Source organism: Electrona antarctica, assembly GCF_951216825.1.
Source record: "Electrona antarctica genome assembly, chromosome: 10".
In the NCBI taxonomy this organism is placed as follows: Eukaryota; Metazoa; Chordata; class Actinopteri; order Myctophiformes; family Myctophidae; genus Electrona; species Electrona antarctica.
The window spans coordinates 10,163,901-10,176,345 of NC_136791.1; the positions used below are offsets into that span (position 1 = coordinate 10,163,901).

The 12,445-nt window shown below is 42.7% G+C and overlaps 1 protein-coding gene across 2 annotated transcripts in view; it reads left to right on the top strand.

The window, feature by feature from the left end:
* Positions 1-12,445, top strand: part of pde10a (phosphodiesterase 10A) — a 102,699-nt gene that overhangs the window by 47,191 nt on the left and 43,063 nt on the right. For both annotated transcript variants that reach the window (XM_079513151.1, XM_079513152.1), the window contains exon 3: positions 7,586-7,614. In XM_079513151.1, the coding sequence (XP_079369277.1) occupies positions 7,586-7,614 (29 nt within the window). The remainder of the gene's footprint in view (positions 1-7,585; positions 7,615-12,445) is intronic.

Consider the following 12,445-nt stretch of genomic DNA (forward strand, 5'->3'; position numbering starts at 1 on the left):
TAACAAAACAACAAAATGAGATGCCTGTCAGACTTCTCTTCAAAGCATATGGTTGTTATGACACAGGAAGACTGTGTTAGCTTTGGCAGCTGCACTCAGGGCTGCCGCTGTCATGACATTCTTACTTGACCATTAATTGTCATTGAAATAATTTGCGATTAAAGGACCACTTCACCACTTTTCAACCTATCTTCATATAATAGGTCCTCACTAATAATCATGATAAAATGGCATGATTTTTTTCTATTCAGTCTGTGTCTCATATGAGGGCTGTGGGCTTCCAGTGACATCATCATTAGGCAGATTTTTTTTTAAACAAGATTTTTTTACAAAAATGTTTAGATTTTCATTATCGTGAGAACGATGGCTTCCATTTTCGCATTGCAACTTTTCAGGACTAGAAAGCCTGCAGTTTCTATTAGCTTGTATTCTAGGGGTGTGCTGAAATATCGATATGGCGATATATATCGATACGTCCTCCCGCGATAAATAATCGATATTGATTATTAAAATATCGATATCGGAACCCCCCCCCCCCCCCCCCTTTTTTTTTATTTTTTTTTTATAAATTTGAAATGTTCATAATGAAGTGATGAACAACATGTTTAGAAAAGGAGGAAATGACAGCTAAAATAAAGCAAATCCCACTCGGATTCCACAGCAACCAGAAGTACTGAATTACTGGATGGTGATTTGTCCAAAGTCTCCATACAGCTTTGTGGGAATACAAAATGCTGCATTTTTTCAGTTCCAAGTATTTTGTAGTTGCAGATATCGTGATATATCGTTGATGAAATTTCATGCAATATATCGATATATCGCAAATATCGCAATATATCGAATATCGTGATATTATCGTTATCGAGGGCCTAATATCGCGATATATATCGTATCGTGAGGAACCCATATCGTCCCACCCCTATTGTATTCCCCATCGATGATGTCACTGGAAGACGGTTTCTGAACTGCCCACAGCCCTCCTATGAGACACAGACCGAGTAGAAAAAAAGTTGCGCGGTTTTTTTCATGATTATTAGTGAGGACCTATTATATGAAGATAGGTTGAAAAGTGGTGAAGTGGTCCTTTAACGTTTTTTTTTTTTCTTATGTTATTTTTTTGTGGCTTTCGCCTTTATTTTATATATTTTATGGAGGGACAGACAGTAGGCTGACAGGAAATGGGGAGATAGATGGGGGAAAGACATGCAATAAAGGCCGTCGGGATCGGGAGTCGAACCCGCGGCAGCCAAGGTGCCTGGACCACCGAGCCATGTACCGTATGTCGTGAAGGTATGAAAAAATGTATACTGTACCGTATCTTAACTTCATTACTGCCACTAGGTGGTAGCATAATCACACCTAACCTGTGCCACCCGTCCGCTCTCACTCTACGGGTTATTCAGTGAGGCGGCCGGGGACTGTTGTTGTTGTCAGCACAGTGATCGTTAGCCGTAGCTCAGACCCCTTAGCTCTCTTAACAAACAGTCACATGTGCTCAGCGATGCGATACAAACTCCCAAATGATTTACGATCGTCGGGATGCGCGACGGCTCACCACGGACAGCGCTCGAAGCTTTAGAGATACAGCGCTTTGAAAATCCTGTTATAATGGAGGCTCAATGGAGCTGGATTTAAAAATCCCATAGCTGATGGGACCATAGGCTATACATAGCAACCGGAGCAATGCTAAAAGGTAAATTGTCGTCGCTTTAATATATGGCGTATACGGTTGTCTACGAACATGTAATAATAATAATGGATTGCATTTTTATATCACTTTACGATGCACTACATGCCTACTCAAAGCGCTTTACAATTGTCCATTCATTCATACATTGGGAGATGAAGCGGCGAACAGTCAACGCCAGCGTCCTCACTTCCCACATTCACACACCAATGGTGGCAACCACTGGAGGCAAGGTGGGGTTCAGTGTCTTGCCCAAGGACACTTCGACATGTAGACAGGAGGAGCCGGGATTCGAAACGCAGACCCACGGGTCATTGGATGACCTGCTCTACCTCCTGAGCCACAGCTACCCCGTAGTTAGCACCTTTAGTACCTTAGCCGGTCCTCCCCTCATTCTGTTGACACAAAACACTGCAGGTCCCTCACAATATGGGATGCCATTAGACCAGACTGCTGGGCTGTGTCTCATATACACACGCACAAACTAAGCTGTGTAGTACATGTTCACACACAAACACACACACACACACACACACACACACACACACACACACACACACACACACACACACATCCCTGGCTCCCAGGAGTAACTGTACCAGTAGAATTAATCTCTTGATACAACCTGACGATGCAAACAAAGATGTTATTGTTACAGACTATGGCTGACAACCTTTTTTTCTTTTCTTTTTTTTTAACCAGTGGTTGGGTTCAGAATTGCTTGTTTTGTGAAGCAGTCGCAGATGCTTAGAAGACATTACGTACAGTAATTTATAGATTAATTTCCGTTGGCAATGCATTGCAATATATATAGATGTAAAACAGTGGTTCTCAAACCCCAGAGGACCCCCAGATTAATATGTAGGCTACAGAGTTTGGCTGCAGATCGCCATCTCTCTGAAAACATTTTGTGACAGGGACCCCTATACTAGATTTGTGATGTTGTTATGATTATGATTATGATTATTAGTATTAGTATTAGTATTAGTATTAGTATTAGTATTATATATATTTTTTCAATTATTATATATATATATTTTTTTAATAGCTGATGTATATGTATATTTAAGTGGTTAAACTGATTTTGATGCTACATAAATGTAGTTGGGGACCCCCTGGAATCCCCTTAAAGACCCCTGGGGGTCCCCTCCCCAGCTTTGAGAACCACTGATGTACGTAGATGATGCATATGTTTTAGTGGCAACACTGATAACACAATATTTACATTTTGGTTCATGATATCTGACAAAAATAAGTCAGTGAATAAGCTGATTTGTTGGTTAGGAGCCCATAAATGTGTTGAATTCACAAGAAGAACTAATCCATCCCAGACACGATCCCGCTGGTCGACTATTTGGTGTTGGCGTAATGAAGCCGGCAGGGTTTTGTCATTGCAGGAAATCCCCTCAAAAAGTGATATGAGCTCCACCTCGAAACACAGTGAGCAGAGCGATGTCAGTGTAATGGTGTTGGAAAGCTCAGTCACAATTTGTGAACATGACAAATTTCTCCCAGGGCCAGAACACAACTGTAATCTGTGATGTCATCAAGAAAGCACTGTTCAAACTGTACAATAAACATGAGAGGCTTGAGTTTGAGAGCATGTGAAATGAAACTTAGTTTTATTACCATTTTCGTTGCTGTCGGTCAGAAACCTCTTATCTCCATATCTTTTTACTTTTTGATTTTTTTTCGTAACTTGATGCCCTACTTGATCATACTACAACATCACATCAAAAGTAGCAGATCCACAAGCTTGTTTGAGCTTGTAGATCTGCTACCTTTGCTGTTTTTAAATTTGAATCCTGAAAAGTAAGTGTTTTGGACAGAGACAAGAGACGATTCGATTTGCATGTTAGTTCATAGTACATAACCGAAGGTTCGCTACCAGGAAATGAGCCCATGCAGGTTCCTGGAAAACCACCCTGCGTGCTATTAAAGTATCCACAATGTTAGTCTTCTTCGCTGTTAATGGAGCACCTATCACACGTGTGGCGGCGAGTGAGTTAACATGAAAATAGAGCGCCCACTCTGGGAACGATTTGTTCACGTTTTCACATTTTACACAGTAAATGCTCTGTATTAACACTCCGAACGCCCAGGACGAAGTTCTTTGTCCTTTCTATTAGTAACACCCGTCGCCCAGGACGAAGTATTGTCCAAAAGACGAAGTTTATTGTTACGAGAACAGATCGCATGGCTGTATAGCCCAGGCGCGCCTCCTGGGCTCTCCTCGGTGACGCGCAAGAGTGAGACGTCATCGAAAAACTCCCTCCTCTGTTTAGCTGATGAAAACAAAAATCCTAAAACGTTCATAACTCGCGATCTAAATCATCCCGTCTTTTTCTGAAAAAAAGATCCTGTGTTAGACGGCGCTCCGCGGTCCAGTCGCTAGTCTCGATTGTCTCCCGTTGTTGTCGATCGATTCTAGAGTGGTGTGGCTATTGTTAGCTGCTACACAACATCATGAACTTCCGCCGGTCCGTCCGGAAAAGGCGTCCGTGTTTATAAATCGACTGGGCGCATGCATGTAATGGATTAAATAGTTCCGGACAATTAAAGTGTTAATGTAACTCTGAATAGTGTACAAATGCAACCAAATGGACCCGCAATGTCCCAGCACTGAGAAAGATGTGTTCCCATTTCGACTAATATTCGACATACATGGAAATTGATTCAATGATCTGTTCAAATGGGTTTACAACACACGTTTAGATTGACATTTTAGGCCTTTAGCTGATGCTCTTATTATCCAGAACCACATGAAGTTCAACTTGACCTGCCAAGGGCGAGGAATGCAAGCTCCTTAAGCCCTTGACTTTATGACTGATCCTAGAACGTGTCTGGATGCTTTTGTGTGTGTTTTCACCCCATTCCTTGCTCTGTGTTTTTCTTTAGTTTTATAGTTTGTCAAAGTTGACAAAGATAAATAAAGTGTATTACGCAGTATGCTAATCTTAGAAACAAAATGGCATTAAAAGTGGCTTTGGCTCGTAATCTTGTACCTATCTTAAAGATTATATGTACTGTAGCACCTCAGCCACCCTGAAGAAACACTATTTACATTATGTGGGTTCTACATAAACCAGCAGTACTCAAAATGGGGTCAAGAGACTCCGTGAGAGGTTCCGTGAGAAGGGGGAGCATGTTTAACTACGAAGGAAATAAAAAATTATTCAGATTATGTACTGTGGTTTTTTGTTGTTTGTTGTAGTTGTTGGGAAAAAGATTCATATTGTGCCTGGAAATTAAATAAAATATGAATAAGGGCCCCTCAAGGGTTGTCCTACAGAATTTATTTTCTTTCATTCTTTTTTTTTCAAGTGTAGCACTGTGTTCCTGCATTGACGTCAGCTCTGGCCAGGGGTTAACTCCAAAATAGCTCTCAGGGCTAAGTTAGGAAACGCCAAGCATACTGGAGGAATGTCTGAAACAACAAACAGCGTACATGGCTTTATTTTTCCTTCTTCGCATGTACAAAGAGACGCTCATTTCAAAAGACACCCGGTTCAAATGTCAGCATTTTTTTCCCCCCCAACGCTAGACGCTTCTTAAAAATTCTGTAGGGCTTTTCGCATGGTTTTGATCACATGAGAACATATCAAAGGGGATTCGGGGGGGCGGCGAATGGTCATGTGTGCTATTCGGTGAGAGACGCTGCCATGTGAATGGCTTTTATTTTCATACCGAGTCACACTCTCCCAGACTTATCAGTCCGGGGTCTTGTTTGGACTGGCCGAAGCCATCGTCATTAATCATTATCACATAATTCTGTCTATATCCAAAGACAATAGTCATATCGTCTCTGTCGGGTGGAAACTGGAAAACCATTATGTCCAAAACTGTTACTTTTCAGGATTAAAAATGCAAAAGTAGTCAAAGTAGCAGATCTACAAGCTCAAAACGGGTTGCTTCACGCCACGGTTCAAGCTTGTGGATCTGCTACTCTTGATGCTTTTGCGTGACGCAGCTGTAGTATAAGTTAGGCCGTTAATTTATGAAAAAACTAAAGTTTTACGAATTAACTAAAGTTAATTTATGGAGGTTTCTGCCCGACAGCAACGATATGCTGTATGTCTAGTAGAGTTCTCAACGGGCCTGAAAATTAAAGCCCGGCTCTAACTGGGCCCGACTGGGCCAGCCCGAGGCCCGGCTCGGCCCGAACAGTTCTCATCATTTTAGGCCCGAAAACCCGACAAAACCCGAGAGGAAAAAAAAAAAAAAAAAGATTGTTAGTGTGCGCACTGCGCAGGCAGCGCCATGTTGCGACTCGCGAGTGAGAGAGAGAATGGAGTCAACGGACATTATAATAGTTTTCTAAATGGAAACATCACAATCATGTTCAGTTGTTGAAAACATAATGTTAGTAAGTTCTCTTCTGCGCGAAATAGGTTATAGTAGGCCTACGAAATAGGTATTTAGCACTAGAATGTTAAATCCCCTTTGTAGCTCTCATTCTCTCTCTCTCTCTCTCTCTCTCTCTCTCCCTGACGGCGCTGCCGCTGCTCGTGTAATTTATATTTTATCAGCAGAGCAGAGATCTTTTCTAGTCTACAAAGTTAAACAAAGTTACAAACCCAAAACATGTTCTACTGCAGTCGCAGACCTGCTACTATGTTCGGTGAGCGACAGACGCCACTGACCATGCATGCACTTGCGCTGTGCAGTAGTAGCAGTAGTACAAAACAAATCATATTCTAGTATGAGAACAAGGCAAGCTCAAGCAGACCTTGTATTTTGAACTGTAGCCTACTGTCTTGCGCTTGTATGTAAACTGCTAATAAAGTATTCAGTCAATCAATCAATGCTTTATCTGTCTGCCTTGAATCCGTGCGTCTGCTCTGCTGCGTGCTGCTGAGCACCGCCGTGCCGCGGCTGTAAGTGTAACACCTTTAGTCATGTAAATTCAGGCTATTATTTTCTTTCTTCTAACAAAGGGAAGGCTATAACACCTATAACAACACTTACCAGTTTACCACCTCATGACCAGGCCAGCCAGACTCCGCAGTAGTCAGTCGTTAATCATATTCATAGTCATACATAGGCTGGCACAGCTACACACTTTCTTTAGTAATAGACTTTTGAATCTTCTTCTTAATTCATTATTATTGACTATTATTAATTATTTATCATATATCACAGTAATAATCACACACAGCATACGATACTTGCCGGCTCAGCCTCACTCAGTCTGACAGACTTTATGCTGCGCGAGCAGCGCAACGCGTGCTGTTCTCTCTCTCTCTCCAAAAGTTTTACATCCCAAATTCCCAATCCAGTCACTGTCAGCGGAGCAACACAACACACTGACAGCACTGCTGTTCATTATTAATAAATAAATACACAAAGACAGATTGACAGAACAGAATCATTTTTATTGGAAAAAAAAAAAAAAATCCCCTTTAGCAGCGCCAACCCGAGAGCCCGACCCGGCCCTACCAATTAGCATATATTTCAGCCCGGCTCGGCCCGAACCCGTCGGGTCGGGTCGGGTACCCTCGGGTTCGGGCAGAATTTGAGAACTCTAATGTCTAGTGTCGAATACAGCGATTCCCAAGCTGTAGGCTGGGCCCCACTGGTGGTCCGCAAGGGTATTGCAAGTGGGCCCCCAAATCATTAGGGATATTTCCGGATATTTCAACGAAGGTGAATATATATCAAGGCCGGTGTGTACAAATATAACCAAATGGACCATTATGGGTCCATTTGGTTACACTTGTACACTCAGAGTCGACTTAATGATCTTTTGTATGAACCTGTATCACCAAAATTCAAAGTTTGATGTGATATCGCCACACATTGTCGTATATCGTTTATTTGTGCAATCTCTTCATGAATCACACCTTATCTCGTCATTCAACACAACTAAGTTTGTCATTGTTTATTCTCTCTTTTTAGATGACACATCAGCTAAAGAAGTCAGCAGGGTAAGTGTGTGTGTGTGTGTGCGTGCGTGCGTGCGTGCGTGCGTGCGTGCGTGCGCGCGTGCGTGCGTGCGTGGGTGCGTGCGTGCGTGTGCGCACTGACTTGCATGTGCCTCTTGCTCATTCTGTTCCCTATATTGATGCCTTGTTTTTATTTACTTTTTGGGCATGGACAATCATTGCTTTCGTGCAGAAACCTTATCTCCACATTTTTAGCTTTTTGTGTTTCGCGTATATGTATGGTATGCACTACTGGATCGTACTACAGCGTCACACAGAAGTATCAAAAGTAGCAGATCCGCAAGCTCGAAACATGCCGCGTTTTGTGCTTGTCGATCTGCTGAAGTAACAGTTTTTGACATACTGTACGTATGACGTTTTCACTCGAGGTGATATATACAATACTGTATATCCTAACGCTAGCTTTTTACTTCTAGCGATTGCATTTAGGCTTTAAAAAGACTATGTGTATTACTTTCCGCTCATTTTGTATGTCTGTGGCAAAAAAATAACTTTGACCAAAATGTCCGCCACAAGCCTGCATGGCGATGACCACTGTACAACGTCATTAGGATGTCATGGCTGGACAGACACATCCTTAATTCCATCCATCCGATGGACGGATGGATGGAATTAACCCATTTTGACCTGAGATCAGATTCTAAAAATGTCTTCTACATCCTGACAGTTTTCTGAAAAAGCTATGTTTCTATGTCAGTCGTTCTTCGATTTTTCAAAAATAGCAGACCTACAAGCTCGTAGCGCGCCACTTGGTGGCGCGCTATGAGCTTGTAGATCTGCTATTTTTCAATAGCTAATTAAGCATAACATAATGCTAACACCAAAAGGGGTTCCCGCCCAAAATTGGTTAAGGATGTGTCTACTAACCCTGAAGGCGTGCTCCAGCCCCGAGGCGTCCAGGAAGAAGGCCTGTGGGGCTCATTTTGTAAAGATTGTCTTGCAGACTTTGTAGACCGTATCATGAACACCATACAGTACTGTCCCTACAGGGGTGCCAATCTAGAGGCTGCTCTGGTTCCAGAGCACCCTTGGTAAAGTCAAAGCATCCTTTAATGTTTTTTGTTTTTTTTGGCTTTCGCCTTTATTTTATATTTTGTATAGAGGGACAGACAGTAGGCTGACAGGAAATGGGGAGAGAGATCGGGGGGGGGGGGTGACATGCAGTAAAGGCCGTCGGGATCGGGAGTCGAACCCGCGGCACACTGCCAGGCTTGGGCTACCGGCCAAGGTGCCTGAATTCAAAGCATCCTTGCCAATGCAGAAAGATTTTACATTGCATTCTAGTCCATTCACGGAAAACCTGTCCATTGATTTGTCCATTGAACTTTTCTTTTACGTTTTATTTTTGTAGAAGAGGCAAATTAATATTGTTTATGCCGTTTGCTTTGATTGAATAATTGATTGAACACATACGTTGTACTATGATTTGATTTGGGTGTGTTCTAAATAGTGTGTTGATTATCGTGTATTAATCTAATTATAGTAAACTAATACTATTACACTAAAAAGGATAAAGATGAAGGGAAAATTGACCTTTTTATAGTATAATAATGTTTCAAGTTTACACATACAAACAAATTAGACTATCCAGCACTATCCACCTCGGGGGACAGTCAAGGCGGGCAGTCGGTAGGCCAATCACAGGCAGGCGGGGCGTTACCATTCCTATGCTCGGACGCAAACTAGATTCACGCTCTATTGACACTCACACTATGGCTGTGACCATACTGTAGATCGGCCTTGAAATGAGTGTAGTTCTGCCTTCTAGAATGGTACAGGTGGCTCAACGTGGAGGTGCCTCTAGAATGGTACAGGTGGCTCAACGTGGAGGTGCCTCTAGAATGGTACAGGTGGCTCAACGTGGAGGTGCGTTCATTCCTGACTGGGAACGTGGAAACGTGTTAAATGCTGTACGTGTGTTCTCGATTACACAGAGGAAGAAATGCCACTATTTTCCTTTTTTCCAAATCAGCGTCGTGACTGCGCTATAAAACCAATCGGTGTGACACTTTGCATGCACACACTCTAAAAAAAACACAGCGCCGGGTTTAATGGTGGCATCAAAGGAGTGAGTTTGCCCCTGCTACAGTTTCACATGGGCACCCCCCCCCCCCCCACATACACATACACACACCACCCCACCGCGACAACCCACTCACACGTGTCTCTGCAGACATAACAAACACAACACTGCCCGCTGTAGGGCCAGAGTCATTAACATCATGCTGTTCAGCTTGGAAGGTCTGCCTGGAAGGATCCATCCGTTCATGTATCGTTGCTCGTAGCTCCTCAGAAATGCCTCCTAAGCCCCTCTCCTCGCTCCTTTGGAGGAGGGGGAGGGCAGGAATAATAACAGACCTTGACCGTCGTCAAAATGGCGGGGCGAGCTGAACTTCCGGGTTCAAGTGAGGATAGAGAAGCGAGGAAACCTCCGGCACGAGTACCAGACAGACATAGTATGCTTTTTGTCAAGGGAAACCAGGGTAAGCAGAGACGATCCGTACCCCATCTCAGGCAAACAAGATGGAATGCATAGAAGTCAATGGGAGACGGGTGGGCAAGCTTACCATTGCTGTCGTGCAGAAACCACTTATCTCCATATTTTCTCCAACTGTGACTTTGACTGAGGGACTGCCATTGGATTTTTTTGAATTTTCGTTTTTTCATGTCATATGGAAGCAGGGAATCATAGCTTCAAATTGACATATTGGTTGTTCAGTTTGGCCCACCAGTTTTGGAGATATGGCTTATAGAGTAATGTCTTGCAGAAAACAGCGAGTTGGGAAAACAGGCTTGAAAGGTTCACTTCTGTGGTCTCTAACATTACACCTAGCTACATGTTTGGCATTTATTTCATATTTACATGTCGATTTCAGCTCTGACACTTATTTCAGACATGCTCTAGTATGTGAAGAGTCTGCCTGTGCTATTAACTAATTTTGAAAGTTTTTCTCCTCTGGTGAAAAGCTGTAATTTGCGCGATGGCAGTCTCTCAGTCAAATCTGGTCACAACTTTTCGCGTGTATTTTTCATAAATCAACGCCCTACTGATCACACTACAGCGTCATACAAAAGCCTCAAAAGTAGCAGATCCACAAGTTGGAAGAAGCACGGCTCAAAACGCAGCTTGTGTTTTATGCTTGTCGATCTGCTACTTTTGAAAAGTATCTGTTTTGGACATAACGAGGTTTCCACCCGACAGAGACGTTATAAATAAACATTATCTCTGAATGATTGCGATCATTGCCAAAAGGTCAGTTCAGGACAATAAAAGTATATTTTAATATAGTATAATAGTGAGTATCTATTCATATAAGCGTGTACACCCAGCGCTCATTCACTCTCATCATTCATCCAACTTCCAGCTCCAGTTTGCTTCCCAGTGCCTGACGAACAACCCACGAATCTGCCAGCTGGAATTGTCGGCCCAGTAAAAGTGATATTGTTTGTCCTCTCCTTACTTTTCAGGATTCTAATTCAAAAACGGCAAAAGTAGAAGATCGACGAGCTCGAGCTTGTAGATCTGCTACTTTCGATGCTTTTGTCCTTTTAGATTTTTGCGTTGACTCTTCAAAGACAGCAGATTTACAAGCTCAGAGCGCGTCACTTTTTCTTGCCGCACGGCAAGCTTGTACATTTGTCTTTGAAGTGAGAAAAAAAAAACTACTGTTTTAAGAAGGCATTCGTAGCATCGGCCTCAGGTCCATTTTGGGCGGGAACCCCTTTTGGTGTTAGCATTATGTTATGCTTTAGCTATTGAAAAATAGCAGATCTACAAGCTCATAGTGTGCCACCGAGTGGCGCACTACGAGCTTGTAGGTCTGCTATTTTTGAAAAATCGAAGAACGACTGACATAGAAACATCGCTTTTTCAGAAAACTGTCAGGATGTAGAAGACATTTTTAGAATCTGATCTCAGGTCAAAATGGTCTTAATCGGTAAAGTTTATGGAGATAAGAGGTTTCTACTTGACAGCAACGATCCACATGAGTCATGGTGACGGGGGTGTCGCCTCTGGGACACTGAGGGTGTCGGGCCCAAGGAGGGAGGGAGGGCCGACAGAGGTTAGAGACCATCGACATACAACAACAACAATGCACTCACACAGACACACACAGCCCCAAAACACCCACTCACTCAATGGAAGGATAGAGAATGAGAAAGGAGGAGGTCTGCGTGACCCCTGCATCAGTGCGTCATCCATATATACAGTACGTCTGAGAATACAGGATGTGGACGGATATGGGAAGGCGGCGCGGCCTCTCTCCCAGTGGTGGGAAGTAACTAAGTACGTTTACTATGTACTGTATACTTAAGTAGTACAAGTTTGAGGTATGGTATTTGTACTTGAGTGTTTCCAATTTCCAATACTTTTACTTCTACTCCACTACATTTCGGATCTAAATATTGTACTTTTACTCCACTACATTTATTTGAAATCTTTAGTTACTGGTTACTTTGTAGATTTTGATTATTATTATTATTACAAAACATAATTTGAAAATAGTCGATCTACAAGCTCACAATGCAACACATTGTGAGCTTGTAGATCTGCTATTATCAAAATATGTTTAAACATTTGAAAACTTGAAATGAGACATTCTGCACAAAGCGTACTTTCTACTTTTGGTACTTCTGGACTTTTACTTGTAACGGAGTATTTCTACATTGCAGTATTGATACTTTTACTTAAGTAAAACAATTGAGTACTTTTTCCACCACTGCTCTCTCCCTGCCGTCCTGTCCTGTCCTGACCCCCCCCCCCCCCTCGGCAGGCAGGCAGGCACAGAAATAGACGGCTCCCTGGCCCCGT